This window comes from Mus caroli, chromosome 15, assembly GCF_900094665.2.
Source record: "Mus caroli chromosome 15, CAROLI_EIJ_v1.1, whole genome shotgun sequence".
Taxonomy (NCBI): domain Eukaryota; kingdom Metazoa; phylum Chordata; class Mammalia; order Rodentia; family Muridae; genus Mus; species Mus caroli.
This window is the reverse complement of record NC_034584.1, coordinates 80,156,552-80,173,716: the sequence shown is the minus strand read 5'-3', so window position 1 is coordinate 80,173,716 and position 17,165 is coordinate 80,156,552. Positions and strand designations below refer to the sequence as shown.

The 17,165-nt window shown below is 51.6% G+C and overlaps 1 protein-coding gene and 1 long non-coding RNA gene across 2 annotated transcripts in view; one reads left to right on the top strand and one right to left on the bottom strand.

Annotated features, from left to right (window-relative positions):
- Window positions 1–336: 336 nt before the first annotated feature.
- On the bottom strand, window positions 337–1,794 carry LOC115029416. Its single transcript, XR_003834973.1, has 3 exons — window positions 1,738–1,794; window positions 1,281–1,316; window positions 337–869 (listed from the first exon to the last, which is right to left on the bottom strand). It is a non-coding gene; the product is annotated as an uncharacterized LOC115029416 (long non-coding RNA).
- Window positions 1,186–17,165, top strand: part of Cerk (ceramide kinase) — a 42,138-nt gene continuing 26,158 nt past the window's right edge. The window contains exon 1 of the mRNA XM_021183816.2: window positions 1,186–2,014. Within this exon, the coding sequence (XP_021039475.1) occupies window positions 1,873–2,014 (142 nt within the window). The 5' untranslated portion in view covers window positions 1,186–1,872. The remainder of the gene's footprint in view (window positions 2,015–17,165) is intronic.

Genomic DNA, 17,165 nt, shown 5'->3' with positions numbered 1-17,165 from the left:
TCTCGCTAGTGAGCTATAATTCACACAGGGGCCCCTCCTCAGGTTCTTTAGTATTTTGTGGACAGTGTGGCTGAGTCTTCCTGGATGGAACTCCTCTAGGACTAAAGTGGAGTCAAGTCCTCTTGGTATTAAACACTTACATATAAACACTGCATTAATTTCCAGGCATGGTGGCTCATATCTTTAGTCTCAGCTCTTGGGAAGCAGAGGGAGGTGGATCTTTTAAGTTTGAGAGTCTACAGAGTGAGCTCCAGGACAATCAGGGCTACCCAGAGAAACCCTGTCAATAATAATAATAATAATAGCCCCTGCTGCCCTTGCCTGACACAACCCCTCACCAGTAACAGAGGCAGCATCATCAGCAATGGCAAGAGGTTTCTGAAGAAGTTTCATGTCCACATCCCCCAAGCCTCATCCCGACAGCCGTGAAAGGAAAGAGCTGGGGCAGCCCTTGCTTCAACTAACTACTGAGCTAGATCAGGTCCAGCTTGCTCCAGGGTGGGGCTAGGATTCTGCCTGGACCTAACGTCAGGGAGCCGGACCATTGGGCTGGCCTTCCAGGAAGCAAGTGATTCACGGCTGTCCCTGCCCTGCAGACGGACACAGGGCACCGACAGGATCAGACCTGTACCTTAGCCCTCTGGTACCAGGCACAGGCAAGGTAGACTTGGCCAGCTCCACCCCAGTCTGCAACAGCAGGAGAGCTGAGGGGGGTGGGGGGCAGGAGGCTCTCCTGTCTTCTTGAAAGCTGACCCTGCTGTGAGGCTTAGCTCCGTCACACCAGAGCCCTGCACTCTTGGACCAGTTAGCATCTCTGAGGAGACTCTTCCTTGGTTAGATGTGAACAGATGCCATCACGAAACCAGTATCTGAGTAACACATTATGCACAGGGACCATTTTAGACACTGGAGACCCAGTAAGGGACAAGCCCACGTGCCCATGGAATTTTCACAAAGATGGGTAGATATGCTTTGAGTGCAGCGCTGAATTTTGCCCTGCTGTGCCTTGGGATGCTTTAGCTGGGGGGAGACGGAGTCCAGGAAGACCTCCCTGAGGTGGACATGTTGAGCTTGTCCCATGTTAAGCTGCATCAAGAACAGCAACTCCGGTTCCCTAGGCCTGTTTGGGAGGGTACAGTCAGGTGACTGACAAGATGACGGCTTCTCCTGTCTCTCTGGTGGCTGTAGACCCACAACCATCCACACATCCAGTTTCCACTCCCCTGGAAGGTAACCCCTGTCCTCTCCCTCCTAGCCTTTCTTTGCCTACTGGGACTAACCTGCAGGACTCTTGCTAGCCGCCAGGAGACCAAGACCTAAAAAGAGACGGATGCCCAAGGTCAAATCGCGCGTGGGCGCACACCAGCAGTTCCACGGCCTCCCATCGCCTGCCCAGGACCGCCCGGGCAACATTTCTGCGCTGCTGGGACTCCGCCCGTCCCTTTGCAGCCCTCCCTACCCCGTCGCTCGTGCAGACCCAGCAGAACCCAGGGGCAGCCAGAGCGACAGACTAGTGTCTTTCAGGGCACCCGGCCGCTCCGACCGCCCTCCCCACAGCCAGGTCCCTCAGTCCCCTCCTCTGACCCCTCCCTCCCGTTCCTTCCTAGGCCTTTTCTGCTCCTCATCCTAGGCTCCCTCGACCTCTCTGTTTCTGATTCTTCTCTGGTCCCAAGTCTAGCTTCTCCTGTCCTCACCCTGGTCGCCTCCTCCCGGGTCCCCGCCACCCTCTCTGCGTACCCGGTGACGCAGCGCCGCCTCCCGCTCCCGCCTCCCCGCGCCACCGCCGGGCAGACTGCAGGGGCCGCTAACGGTCCCGCGCCCCCCCGGCGTCCGCGCGCCCCGCGCCCGGCGGACGAGGCCGCGCCGGCGGCGATGGGGGCGATGGGGGCGGCGGAGCCGCTGCACTCCGTGCTGTGGGTGAAACGGCGACGCTGTGCCGTCAGCCTGGAGCCCGCGCGGGCTCTGCTACGCTGGTGGCGGAGCCCGGAGTCCGGGCCCTCCGCGCCGGGTGCCGGTAAGTGTGGCCATCCCGGGCTGGTGGGGCGGGAGCTGCATCCACCCCGGCCTGCGTAGCCCGAGCGCTCCGGGCAGGCTGGGATGGGGCGGAACTCGGAGGGAGGAGACCCGGGGCACGGGGAGAGGCGCCCGGGATACGGAGGCGCGGGGAATCCGAGACGCAGAGCCCGGGTGCCGGGCGGTCTAAGTACTCCGCGGCCTCTGGCGGGGGAACCGTCTGGGTGCTGAGAGCCCAGATACTCCTGGAACTGGGATGACAAAGCCTCTGGAGGTGCTGGAGGGGGAGGGGAAGAGCGGACGTCCACAGCCTCCCACCCCCCCACCCCCCCACCCCGGAGCATCCGCGGGACCCCGGGGGAGGTGCTGCTGTCGGGATGGCGCTGGCACACCTGGACAGGACTGGTTTCTGGTCATATACTTCCTCCAATACAGTAAACTCAAGTACATACACATGTTTCTCTATGGGAGAAGCCCAGAGGGGCCCTGGCAGGGACTTCCTGCGATTAGGCAGTTGAGCAAGGGCCTTTGACTTTCCGATGGAGTGTACATTCTGCTCAGACGCCCTCAGGGTTGAAAGAGGAGTAGCTTAGGCCGGCACGGGGAAAGACGCAACCCACCCGCAGTGACTGGGATAGTGCAAGGACGCTAGAGCCACTCTCCCGGTGCTTTGCAGCAGGTTGTCTGGTGGCCGACGGATTGGCGGAGATTTTAAAGATGTCATTCAGTCCTCCTTAAAAGGAGGATTACAGAAGATTGTGTGTGGACATCTGGGCTGGGGGGCCTTGTAGACGACCTTGTAGACTAATTCAGTTTCATAAATTCCTTGCTCCTTTTGGTTGTGTTTGTTTGTTTGTTTGCTTTGAGACTGTTTTCCTATGTGGGGCCTTGTAGACGACCTTGTAGACGAATTCAGTTTCATAAATTCCTTGCTCCTTTTGTTTGTTTGTTTGCTTTGAGACTGTTTTCCTATGTGGCTCAGCCTCAAACTAGTATTACAAATGTGTGCCACCAAGCCCAACTTGTTTCTCTCTCTCTCTCTCTCTCTCTCTCTCTCTCTCTCTCTCTCTCTCTCTCTCTCTGCTGGGAATGATAGAATCCAGGGCTTGTGGCTTGCTAAGCACAGTCTTTACCACCAAACAGCAAACATCCCCTGCAAATTTCCCTTGAGAGCCTGGTAGGGATGGACCTGGGGGATTCTAGCCTAGTGGCTGATGGAGTGGGGCCTTTTCCACTTATGGAGGCACAGAGGGATGCGTGGGGATAAGTGCATCTAATGGGCTTGGATCCCAATTAGAACCTCCGAGGGTAGGGCAAGATCTCACTTTATAAGGGTGGCGCTTGCCCAGGGAAGCCTGGAAGGTCTGAGTGTTGATGGCGAACTGATAAAGAACCCGAAGAACCTCGAGACACGGGTACGGTTGGTGGAGAAGAGCTGGAGAATAGGGTCCAGGACTCCCTCAGTCTGGCAGGTTGAAGTGGGCATTGGTCTTTATAGTGGGTATCTCAAAGGGGGCCCCTGGATGGTTGTTTCCAGCTGAATTTTATTTATTTATTTATTTATCTATTTATTACAAAGACCTGGTGATCTCTTCAGGGAGGATAGAGAGGAGAGACAGTGCAGAGTCGAAGGAAGGCAGTTGGCCCAGTCTAGGTGGGGACGATGGAGGTAGGCAAGGTTGGGTGAAGTGGGGCTGACTGTCACCCTGAGAAGGCACCTGTGGGAATGGCGGGAGTCGGGACTCCCTGGAGGACACCCTGAATTTCTGTTGCCATTCATTCGCTCATTCATTCCCTCGCTCATTCTACCCAGAATGGCTGTGTGGGTAGTTAGGGTTGTTCGTACTCTGGCATTGTGCATTGTGCTGAGGCTCTGCAGACTGAGCTGAAGGGAGGCAGGGCTGAGGTAGCCTCAGTCTCACTGGAGACCAACCCGGTTCCTAGCCTTGGAGTCGAAGCAGCCTTGTATTCAGAGTGCCTTTCTGTGGCTCAGTGCCTGGGACTTGATTACCCTGAAGTTCTTCCCATGTGCCCCTGGCACCACCTCCCAGGGCATGTCTCTCTTGTTCTCGGACTTTATTACCACTGTTCTGCCTAGGCATGAGTGGGTTGAATTTCTTTTTTGTTGTTGGTTTTTTGAGACAGGGTTTCTCTGTATAGCCCTGGCTGTCCTGGAACTCACTCTGTAGACCAAGCTGGCCTTGAACTCAGAAATCCGCCTGCCTCTGCCTCCCGAGTGCTGGGAGTGCTCGGATTAAAGGCGTGTGCCACCACGCCGGGCTCTAGTGGGTTGAATTTCAGGTAAGCCTCTAGGGCCTAGAATCCTGGTTTAGGATAAGAATACTGTTGCATGGGGGGTGCTCAGTATGTGTGAGCTGCAGTCCTTTGCTTTGGCTCATACAGACACGGGCCCAGAAAATGTGGAGCTCTACCGACTCAGCTGAGGCTGAGCAAACCTGACTTCATGGGAGAGCACTGCCTCTTCTGGGTCAAGGAGGCCATGAAGACACTGGACAAGACCCACTCTCCTTTTGTGAGATGTGGGGTGGGACATCATCCATCGCCCGTGGTCAGCATTGGCACAGTTAATTAGTCAGCTGCTCCCACGGTTTCCAGCGCCCACACTCTAGGCCAGGTTTGCTGGCAGCGTCTGCTTTTCAACATTGGCGGCGGCTTGTTTTTGCTGGCAGGTGGCTTCCACAGCTGGCCGGCTCTGTTGAGTATTACGTCACCCCTGTGAAGTGTGCAGCCACTTTTGTGTAGACTCACCTATAGCCCCTTGGGGAGCAGCCCCAACAGACCGGGTCTTCTCTAGGACTGGCTGCGAGGGACCAGTTGGTAGGCTGTCTCAGAAAGCACCCTGCTCACTTCCCTTTTCCTGATGCTCTCCCTTGCGGGGGTGGGGTGGGGGTTAGGGGGAGTCATCTTGGTCCCCCTCCCCCGTGTTTTCACCTCCCCCCACCAGAAGTAGACCTATTTTAGAATAAGGTGAGATTTGAGTATGTGGAGTCAGAGAGCATGCTCTAAGCAGTTCATGGCACATTTAATTCAGTTAGCCAGGGCCACTTCCAATCTGCCACTCCCCAGGTGTGTCCGGACACACCTGAATTGCCTGGGTTGGGAATCATGGGCAGAAGATTGTGCAAAACCAGACTGGGAGACCTGTGAGAGGCCGGCTGGCCGGCAGCCCTGGAGCTCGCAGACAGTCCTGAGGGACACTGTGCAAGCAGCTGGGTATTTCATCTCCCCTCCATCCTCTCCTGCTGTAGGCATGAGAACGGGAAGGTGCGGATTACTTACTTGTTCCCTAGGTGCCTAGCGCGCAGCAGAAGGAGGCTCTGAACCCAGACACATATTCTTTCTGGGGCGGTTGCCACGTTTGCTGCCAAGTGCCCAGCAACAGAGATAAGGACTCAATCTTGGTGGGGTGGGGTCAGCACCGGAAGAAGCTGAACCAGCAAGTGCTTCTCCAGGCCACGGGCTGGAGCGGAAGTGGGGCAGACTGAAAACAGGAAATGGTGTGTGTGTGGGGGGGCTTCTCTAAGTGGGTCACTAGTTGAACTTGAGATAGTCTGGAATGATGTCTGGGATTCTCTCCTCTTACCCCCCCACCCCCCCGGGGCAGCAGGGCACACTATCAATTCTGTATTTGTTGCTGTGTTTCAGAGTGTGCTGAAGATTCACGAATGGCATCGGGGCCACTGCCTTTGTGGGGAAAACCTCCTTTGTCTGCTTTTTTGTAATATTCATTTATTTATTTATTTATTTATTTATTTAATGCATATGAGTACACTGTAGCTGTCTTCAGACACACCAGAAGAGGGCATCAGATGCCCATTACAGATGGTTGTGAGCCACCATATGGTTGCTGGGGATTGAACTCAGTACCTCTGGAAGAGCAGTCAGTGCTCTCCTTTGTCTTCTACCAGCCCCCATGTGGGTGCCCCAAAGCTGACAGTGAGCTTACAGGCAAGCCACTGCTGTCTTTTGCCTATACCTTCATCATTTACCACCCTGGGCCATGAATAAACAAGCTCACAAAAAGAAACCATGGGACTGAGGGCATAGCTCAGCTGTAGAGTACATAACACACACACACACAGACACACACACACACACACACACACCATACCCTAGGATGGAGCACCAGCATCCTCTTGCAATATAATAATAATAATAATTTAATAAAATCCTGAAAGCAGGGCTGGAGACATGGCTAAGTGGTTAAGAGCATGCACCGCTCTTGCAGAGGACCCGAGCCAGCCCCCACATTGGGCTGCTCACAACCATCTGTAACTCTAGCTTCATTGGGCTCCTGTACACAGTCTCACAGACAGAGACATTTTATTTAAAATAAAAATAAATCTTAGGGCTGGAGGGATGGCTCAGCGGTTAAAGAGCACTGACTGCTCTTCCAAAGGTCCTGAGTTCAATTCCCAGCAACCACATGGTGGCTCACAACCATCTGTAATGAGATCTGATGCCCTCTTCTGATGTGTCTGAAGACAGCTATTATTGTACTCATACATAAAAATAAATAAATCTTAAAAAAAATATATATATATATCTTTTAAAAATCTAGAAAGCAGAAAAAATATTTTAATATCATACATACAGAGTGCTAAATGTATTTATGTAAATGTGTTTCCGTGTATGTAAAATGCACGGGTGGGGGGGGGAGCTAGGAAATAAACAGTGATTTCCCATATAACTTGCTGCTGTGAAACATGTTTTGTTTTGTTTAAAGAGCAGCTTCGCTGAGATCTGATTCTCCTGCAATAAAATGCTCATATTTTAAGGGCACAGTTCGATGTGTTTTGATAAGTGCACCTGTGTAAGCATTGCCAAGATAGGGCACAGGAGCCATAGCCCAGAACCTCCCCGACCTGCAGTTCTGGGGAAGTTCTCTGCCCAGCTGTCTACAAGGATGGGTTTCATTCTCCGGGTGGTTCACAGAGACACAGCCAAAACTCCTGACATCTCGGTCTCTCTTTACTGGTTTTAAAAAACTATATATCTGTGGATCTGTGGTTAATTCTTTTGGCTTAAAGAGAGTGTGTGCATGTGTGCACAGCTTTTGTTTGCCCCAGTATACACACACACACACACACACACACACAGAGTTTATACATTGTTGTATTCTTGGACATGTTTCCATCTTTGAGTGTGTGTGTAAGAATTCTGGGATCTTTTGCTTTCCTTTCCCTTGGGTGTAACTTTAAAGAAGAAAGCTGGGCCAACCTAGATAAAGGAAAAGGATTGTTTCAAGATAAGCCTTTATTGCATTTTATTATGTGAAAAATCACTACTATCCTTTTGTTGTTGAGGTTTTGAGATTGAGTCTTGCCCTACAGCCCAGCCTGCTCTATGTAGCCCTGGTTGTCCTCACACTTGACAAGGTCCACCTACTTGAGCCTCCCAAATGCTAGAATTAGAGGCATGAACCATACTGGGCTCTCCAATACCTTTGTGAATGATTCGTGAGAGGAAGTTTCTTAAAGTCAGAGCCAGGGGGATTATAGATGTTTATACCAAGCAAATCCTTACAAGAAACCCAAGAAGCTGTGAACGGGGGACCGGCCTTCTTAGCCAAGGAGGAAACAGGAAAGGCTAAACCATATGACTACAAGAGAATGGTAAAACAGCCACAAGATGCCCAGCAGTGGTGGCACACACCATTAGTCTTTTAGTCCCAGCACTCAGGAGACAGGTGGAGCTCTGAGTTCAAGACCAACCTGGTCTACAGAGTGAATATCAGGACAGCCAGGACTACACAGAAGAAACTCTAAAAAACAAAAGAAAAACAAAAAACAAAAAGCCTCCTGTAAGATTACAAAACAAAACAAAACAAACTAACAAAAAAAGGTGTGTGTGGGTGACAGATATAACAATGCTTTAAAAGTTAAAACAGAACAAACAAAAACATCTTAAGCATCTATGAAAATTAAAGGCAGGTCTCATAGCACATATCTATAATCCTGGCATTTGGAAGGTAGGGGGAATCACCCATAGGGCCAGCTTGGACTCTGCAGTGGGTCCCTGTTTCCAAACAAAACAATATTGGTAGGAAAGTGGAACCAGGCATGGACTGCATACCTATAATCCCAGCGCTTGAAAGAAGATGGAGGCAGGGGGACATGAGATCAAAGCCATCCTGGGTTACATAGTAAGACCTTGACTCCGTCACAGCAATGACAGAAAGTGTAAGAGTAGACAATAATAGACAGCTTGATGATCAATAGATTAATTATTGATAGATAAGTAGATGGTAGAAAGATAGATGAGGTAGATGAATGATAGACATATCAATAAAAAGATGGTTGTTAGATACTGATAGACAGGTGAAGATAGATTACTGATAGGTAGGTAGACGATAAATAAGTAGACAATATGTAGATAGAATGATGATTGACAAGAGATGCCATTCACAGAAACAGATCCTGAAGCGGAGGCCACAGAGATGTTGTCCTCTGCCTGTGACTGGGAGGTTAAACCAAAGAGCATCCTTGATAGAGATGCTTCAGGTGCCTCGGGAACGTGAGGAAGGCAGTCATGGTGGAAGGAGGTGCCTCGGGAACGTGAGGAAGGCAGTCATGTTGGAAGGAGGTGCCTCGGGAACGTGAGGAAGGCAGTCATGGTGGAAGGGCCAGAGCAGTAACTACTTTGGTGCTTTGGGGAAAAAAAAAAACAATCTCAATATCTTGAAATTTTGAAACTAGTTTTCTTTGATTCAGCATTTAATTTTTTTTCTTTCTTGGTGCTGAAGATGGAGGGAGGGCCTCACACACGCTACGCGTCGGCTCTGTAAAAGAACTCCACCACGCTCGGCTCTCTAGCACTTTATTAACACAGATTCCTCTGTCTTGGTGTCTTCGTTGGTAGCTGCCACCTGTCCGGATCTGTCCCGGTTCCGTTCTTTTGGCCGCAGACCAGTTCAGATAACCAACCGCTGCCTACCCGTTCATGGTCCTCCTCCCTCTGACTTTGGCCTTGGATCCTTTATGCTCACTGTTTCCTCCCATCAGAACACTCCTGTGTCGGATGAACCCCGGACATCAGGATGGGGAATTAGAAAAACAAACAAACAAACAAACAAACAAAATTACCCAGTTCAGTCCTATCGGTTTGTCAGTGCTGTGGGTGTCTGAGGTGCCTCTGTGCAAACGCAGCTGCCCATCTTCCAAGGTGTGTGTCCTGCACCTTCCCCCGTGACACAGCCCTGACCTTGGCTCACATCCCCACCAACACGTGCTCCCCAGCACAGCTAGGCCATTGGCAGTGCCCTATATCCCTGGCACTTCTCACCGTCGCCCTCTCTAACCTAGGTGTTTTCCTTTTACTTTCCTATGTAAGCCTTAGTCTCTCTTTCCTGACCTTCAGGATTCAAAATGCGCTTTGCCCTCCACAGGGCTTCCCCTCTGTCAGCCATTTCTTTTTGCATCTTGTAACGTGTCCTTCTTATCTCCCTCCTTCTCTGAGGCAGGATCCTTGCCAGAATCCTCTTCTATGTGCCTCCTGACTCTTCCAGGACTCCCCCATCCCCTGAGTAGATGCTTATAGGACAGGGCGTGACAAGGACAAGGACAGCTTGTTGTCCTTGCTCAGCAGTGGGGCCAGATTTCAGGCCGTGTTCAGGACCCCCCTCTCGCCCCCCCCCGGCCCCCGTACTCTCCCATCAGGATCAGAAGTTGCTGTTGGTTGTTAGGTCTCCCAAGGTCATGGAGTATGACACACAGGAGGGAGGAGGGGGCTTTCTTGCTGGGTGACATCACTCACCATTTCTTGCCTCTGAAGGAGTGTAGGTTGGAAGCCATCGGGGTGTGAGTCAGGAGGCTGAAGAGTTTGTGCAAACCCCCTGTACCACCCTGGCATGCAGGGTGCCAGTGTGAAGTGCTGCCCGTGAGGTATCGACCCAACAGGGCTGTGGCAGACATCCATCACCCATTCTCCTTTTGTGAGGTCAGAAGCAACGGAAACAATCAATTCACAGAATGCCGACGGCAGGCAATTTCCTCCTAGTGCCTGTGTAGGAAATAAATGGCGATCAGGTCAACCTACGTTGGGAACAGTCTCCTTCCAGACCAGTCCAGTGGTCATGAGAGCCCTTTGGATTGCAGGCTTCCAAGCTTCCCAGACAGAGGCTGGAAGACGGCACTCAGGCAGCAGCCTCTCTCTCTCTCTGCTGGTGTTTCAGTGGCTCTTGAGAGATGCCAGGGTCTCAGAGGTCCCTGCAGTAGTCATAAACTCGTAATCACTCTGACTGGATTTCCTGGTTAACTTTTGGTAATCTACAAACAGATCAGTAAGTGGATGTGGCTGTCCCAGCTCTGAGACTAAGAGGTTCGAAAGTGGTGGGCCACCTGGGCCAGCTGTGACATAAAAATAGTGTGGCCCTTAAGGCAAGCCTTGTCTAAAAGGGACTAACAGAGGCTTCTTTGGCTCTGTGGGCCATCCAGTTACTGAGCCCTGCCTTTTGAGTGTATAAGCCACCTCAGACACTATGTCATGGCTTGTGTGCCAATAAAGCTTTATTTACAAAGGCAGCTGGCAGCCTGAATTGGGACAGTGGTTGTGGACTGCCAATCCCTGCTCTAAAGTCAGTTATTAGCACAGAGGGACTAACAGGGTATTGTCTTGTAAAAGTAGTGAATCCAGGTAGCTCAAAACAACTTAACTAGAAAAGCCCACCTGATGGAAAATTGCTGCTTCTATTTGGGGAACAGGCTCTCTTGGCAGCTGTGGCAGGTATCTAGGAGGCGAGGAGGGGAACCCATAGGTTCAAGGTAAACTCAGCCCCTCTAAGAAACAGCAGCTGCAGGTGTGGAGCCTCAGGCCCTCTGAGACTTGGATTCTCACCTCTCTGATCAGTTCTGTTCATAGATCAAGGCTTAAGTGCACACAGAACAAGAGTCTGCCCTGGTATGCCTGCCAGGGTGTTGCAAGAATTTTCATCCCAAATCGGCACTAAGCAACATCACCCCCCTCTTCACAAGGTCCTAAGTCCACACTACCAGAGAACCAATGAGTTTAGTAGATTTACTTAGAAAGCATAGGTGAGAGGTTACAGGCAGGAATGTGGGTGACACCCCACCCCCACCCCCGCCAAAGAAGCCATCCTGGAAGTTTTGTACCCAGCATGGATGATGGCCCACTCCTCCTTCCCCTGGCCTTCCCCAACCTATATACACTCTAGCCCTTCCCCAGGACCACCCCACCCACACAATAGCTCCATGAGTTGCAATTAGGGCAGAATTGTATACAGCTGGCTGGAACCTCCAGTGGGGCTCCAGGGACCCTGCCCTCTCCCTCCTTCTCTGAGGAAATTCGGAGGTCCACAGGCCTTCAAGGATAGATCCTTGCCAGCAGGCACAGCTGATCTCACCATGGTGCCCGTTTTGCTCCGAGTATAGCACTGTACAACGCAGGGGCTCCTGGACAGGTAGATGGTTGAGATATATTTGGGGGCAGGAGAGTCTCCTGGTGAGACAGATGGTTTGGGGAGACTAGGAGTCAGACTCCCTGTTGGACCGGCAGCTAGTAGGGAGAGGGTGCCATAGCTAGGTGATAAAGGTGTTGAGTTCCCAAGCTTCTTTCCTCCTGGCCCTCTTGACTCCAAACCAAAGTCTGGCAGCTTAAAACAAAACAAGTCGAAACACTTTGTAGGTCTTTGTCTCTCACCAGAAGGCCTCCTGCTTATGCTCGAGTTCAGGGCCTGCTTAGGGTATGTCACTTGGTAGTTCTGAGCTGATCAACCAACCTAGCTTTCTCCAATCTGACCAAAGTAGGGGAGGCAAACTCTCCTGTGGCTGTAAAACCTACAGGCTTCCAGAAGAGACTGGATTTTGGCTTTCTGAGTCACCCTCTGCAAACAAAGGGTGTTCTCTCTCTCTCTCTCTCTCTCTCTCTTTGTCTGCTTGTGTGTGTATCTGTCCTCACTTCCAATAAACGCTGTTCTTCAATTGCTGATCCTGTTCATGATGCTTGAGGTGACTCTGCCACTGCCCCTCATGCTTCAGATTCCATCCGCTCCCCACCTTTTAATTCTCTGCGTGGCGGAGAAAATGAAACCGATAAATGCCCCTCGACTGTATCTGTTTTGAGGCCTCCCAGGAAGGATGTATCCACCCTTGGAGGCAGTGATGAGTTGTGCACGCTGTCTGCTTTCCAGACCTGTGTGCTGTCTGTTCTTGGGGTGTCCTCGCTGTTCTTGAGATGTTTGGGTACAGTTGGGATTCAGGTTCTATCCGTCTCCACCTTAGTTCTGCAGCTGTTTTTGATGCACATCAGGAGGCTTTGCCACACCTCCTCCCTCTTTATACAACGGGCCCTCCATCTCTGGAGACTTCCTTTGGTTTGGATATCAGCACGGCCACCTCTGCTTTCTTCCCATGAGTGGTTATAATTCTGGAGCTTCTAGCCCCAGTCCTAAAGTAATTACGCCTTGAAGTCTGCAGTGAGTTCCTCAGTGCGGGTAGCTTGGTTGGAAAAGGAGGACTGGCCTTTTCAGTGGGGGCGTGGTCGTTCTTGTTCAAGACTCTCTGTCCACTCCTGCCCTGGCCTGAGGCTGCAGGGAGCTGGCTTGTGTTGACATTCTGTGTCTGTGCGCACTGGCGTTTCCGATAGTGGTTTCTTCCATTCCAGATCAGAGAGCTCTGTGGTGTAAAAAGAAACCCGTGGGTCCCTTGCCCTCCCTCAACCCCCAGGCAGCTGCCTTGTGCCTCTGCCTCTGAAGTCCAAGAAGGAAGAGCGGAGAGGCTCACTCAGGCTATCCCAGGGTGGAAGGTGTCTGTGCTTTCAGACTAAACAGTTCCTACTGACTCATTTCCCAGGCACCTCCTCTCCTCGGTGCTCCATATTCTGCCACTGAACACTGAGAGCAGCTTGCAGTTTTCAGCCTCAGACACAAAGCTTTTCAGCTCCACGGTTGACTCTCTCCTGAGAGCCTCCCTCCCTCTGTGGCTACAGGCGTGCCTCAGCAGGTGTAGAGCCCACAGTCACCTCAGAACTCCCATTTGGTGGTGACTCCTGTGTCTGGTTCACTTTGTTATCTGAACCCTTGAAGATGCACGGGGGCAGAATTTGCATCAGGGTGGAAGAGCCCAGCAGGGAGGGAACAGAAAGGTTAACCATTCTCAAAAGAGAATCATTGCCCAGAGAATCCCGACCTATGTAGTTATTTCTGCACTCCCAGAGGCCTACATACAGTGTTTTAACGGAGGCCAGGTGTTCACATGGCAAATGATACTGAGTGGCTTGTTGCCAGAGAAGCATGTCTGACTCCTTTTTAATTTCAGGGCATGTCCCCCATCCAGCTCTCTTGGGTGCCTCTGTTGCTCAGGTTCCTGTAGGAACGACTTCCTAGTCAACGTTCCCTTGTACGACTGGGTGCGTACAAGCCAAGGTGCTTGGCGCCACTTCATACCTATTTTCCATGGGGGTGTAGCCTCAGCTTTTGCATGACCTGTAAACCTTGCTGGTGGGCACTGGAGGAGTGGCTATCCTGTCCCAACCCCTCTTTTCCTGTCACATCAGACTTCAAGATCTTGGAGCGCCAGATGCAGCAGTTCTTGATAAGAAACCTCTCCTCATCTTGCATGCACTTCCCCAGGCTGGGGTTGTAACTGGGTGCCACTCTGCTCAGTTTGTTGTCTTGATCTTTAATCCCTGGGCTTTTCCAGGTGGCCATCCGAGGCCCAACTGAGTGGCATGTCCCCATCATCTTGGCCCTTGTCCAATGTGCGTGGGCTTACATGTGTATGCACCTGGGTCACTGGTGAACCTTTCCGCCCCGGAGGTATGTGGGAAACTGACAGGCATCCCAGAGCCTCTGACATCACAGTTGAGCAATGGCAGCCACTGGTTTCCTGTCAGTGAGCTGTGGTCACCACACACACACACACACACACACACACAGAGAGAGAGAGAGAGAGAGAGAGAGAGAGAGAGAGAGAGAGAGAGAGAGAACAAAACCAGCAAGTGCTGGAAGCTGTCTGTCTATCCCACGAGGCTATGTGATGACAGCAAGTACCACAACAGGCTGTGGAGAAGGGGCTGGCAATCAACCCGATGACAGGGACCAGCAGGCCAGCCTCACCTGCCAAGGGCAGCTGATTTTTCTGGAATGTGTTGACCTTTTGTTGCAGGGTGAGCTGCAAACTCACACAAGTGGCCCTGGCATGACCAGAAGGGCAGGAGAATTTGTCTGTTGTCAGCAAAAGTGTTTGGAGTTTTAACCAAGATTCACTTCCAGATTTCCAGTCCCAGCTTGGGAAGCCTTATGGAACAGGAGCAGTGTTGAGTTTATAACATTTTGTTTAAACTGTTTTGTTTTGTTTTTAAAACATGGATTGGTTTTCGTTGTTTGTTTGTTTGTGGGGTTTCCCTGTGTAGTCCTGGCTTCCCGGGTACTAACTATGCAGACCAGACTGGACTCGAACTCAGACCTGTCTGCCTCTGCTGCCCCCATCACGGCACCTCCACCCCCCACACCCTGTCCCCAACCCCGAGTGCCGGGATCAAAGCTGGATTTAATGTCAGGAAATGAATGGTGAAGGGGCAGGGGCATTTAGGTTTAGTTCTGCTGGCTGGAAATGAGTTAAGGCCCCCAGCCCATGTCACAGGCAGTGGCTCCATCACAGTGAAGAACATGGCAGGAAAGAGACAGAAGAGCTCTGTGATTGGGGCAGATGCTTCTAACACCTCTGAGCTGAACTCCAAAAATGTGAAAACCATTTAAAATACAGTCTTGTAAGATGTGCCAGGGCAGGTAAGATGAACCTGCCCTGAGGTGTTATCTAAAAGATAGAGGTAGACAGAGACCAGATCTCGTAGCCGTTTGCTATTCTTTGTAACTGGAGTAGTGTTTTTGAAAACAAAGGCTCTGAGCAAGTGTGCGTGGAAGTGCAGGTGCGAGTGTATGCCTGTGTGCATGCGAGCAATGCATGTGTGCGAAAGCACATGTGCATGTGTAGAGGTCAGAGGTTAACATCGAGCATCTTCCTTGTTCACTCTCTGCCTTTATTTTCATTAAAATTTTTTAATATTTATTTTATCCTATGCTCCTGAGTGTTTTGACTGCATGTATGGATGTGTGCCATGTGTTCCTGGTGCCTGCACAGGCCAGGAAAGGGAGTCAGATCTCCTGGAACTGGAGTTACAGATAGCCATGAGCTGCCATGTGGTTGCTGGAAATTAGACCCAGAGCTCTTAATCATTGAGCCATCTCTCCAGCCCCTTCTCCCACACTTAACTCCCCCCCACCACCACCACCACCTCAATTTGTTTTTTGAGGCAGGCTCTCTTTCTCAGACCTGGGACTAGAATGTCTGGCCAGTGAACCTCTGGGGTGTCCTGTCTCTACCCACTCACCCCCAAACCCCTGGGTCACAAACATGCCCCACACGAACTGTAACTAGCTTTCCAAGTAGGTGCTGGGGATCGAACCTGAGCCCCTATGCTTGTTCAGCAAGCATTTTACCTACTAGTCATCTCCTCAGGTCCCGAGAAGACAGTCTTCCTCACTCGGCTTGTGATTTGTTTTGCAATCCATGCCATTGCTTTGCTGGGCTGACGAGAAGCTGGAATGATGGGGGTGGAGGTGGGGTGACTCATGAGGCAAGGGTGTCTGGAAGGGGTCCCTGGGAGGCACTACCAAAGCTCACTTGGCCTGTGCCGGGAAGGTAGGAGGGGGCAGAGGTTACTCTAACCTCTCGATTCTGAAGGAAAAGGGTAAATTTCTCGGGGGGGGGGGGGCAGAAACTCGCTCTGGCTTGAAGGAGAGAGTGACTTCTCAGTGCTCGTGCCACCGGCAAGGAGGTGACACTCCGAGGTGGACCTCACTCCTCCGACTAGGCCCTCTGGACAAGTATGTAGAATGATTTGGAAAACGATGCTGGTAGTAAGGAGTCCAGGGTTGGACCCACGATTGGCTAGGTCCTCATGCAACAGGCTGATGGGGACGCATCCAGAGTCCCAAATGGAGTGGGCAAGGACACCTGTGAGTGCTTACCTCATACTACACAGTGTCGGGGCACCGGGGGTTAGAGTGAACTGGCCCTGTACCCACAACAGGTTGGGGCCCCACTTTGATGGACTCAGGACAGCAACACCATAAACAGGGCCACCTCTCAGAATGGTGGGGGCACCAGGAGCAGCACTCTGTGTCCCCACATCAGGTGTGTGACTGGCACAGTGAGTGGCACTGTAGTCCCTGTGAGGGGACAGGTAGAGACTGCACAATGCGGGTGTGGGCTTGGTCCTTTTGGGCTGTGGGCCCACAGCATCTGTCATCTTTTGTGTCTTGGACACTCACTGCTCCTGCTCTAAGGCTGACCCGCAGTCTGACTGTGAGGTCCTGGAAAAGGAAGTTAAAATCCTTTGTAGCGATCCAGGACATTTGACTCTGAGTCATAGCCAGCCATTATTTTATTAAAGGGAAGGGGACATGCCTAATGACTGTCAGCCACTGCTTTTCTGTGATCAGGAACAGGATCTACAAGAGCCTAGGGTAACATCCACCACTCATAGCAGAGGCTGCCTGGCAAGCTGAGTGTAGAAGCATGAGAAAGTTGGCTGCTCTGGGCACATCCCAGCTGCAGCCTAGACAGCACAGGGCACAGCAAGACAGCATACCATTCTTGGACCAGATGAGCTATGCCTAGCCCTGGCTTTCTTATTCCTTTCCCTTCAAAGCAGAAAGTTCCCTGCAGGGCAGCCCTTTGCCAGTGTCCTCATCACACAAGCTTGGGGCCTGCCTGGTCTGGGAAAAACTGCACTTCTCATCTCTGGTTTCTGTGAACCTTCTAACCTTGCTGGTAGTGTATGAGGATGTGTACCAGAGAAATATAGCATTCTATAGGAAAAGAAAGGGCCCAGAATTCCTGCCTGGCCAGCTGTTTGCCAGGGTCCCCCTCCTATTCTCAGTGGCTGTGGTTGATGTCATCAAGTGTCTATGTGGCCATCCTAGTGTGTGGGCATCTCCCCGTAGGGTCTAGACTACATTATCAGAGAACTTGTTTGAGGGGCATTCCACCCCAAGAGGACCAGATGCCGGCTCCTTCAATACCTCTGAGTCACACAGTTCTCGACACTGACCCCTGTGACTGACAGTCTCAGTTTCCTGGCACAAGGCATTGGATGTAGAGGTGGCCTTG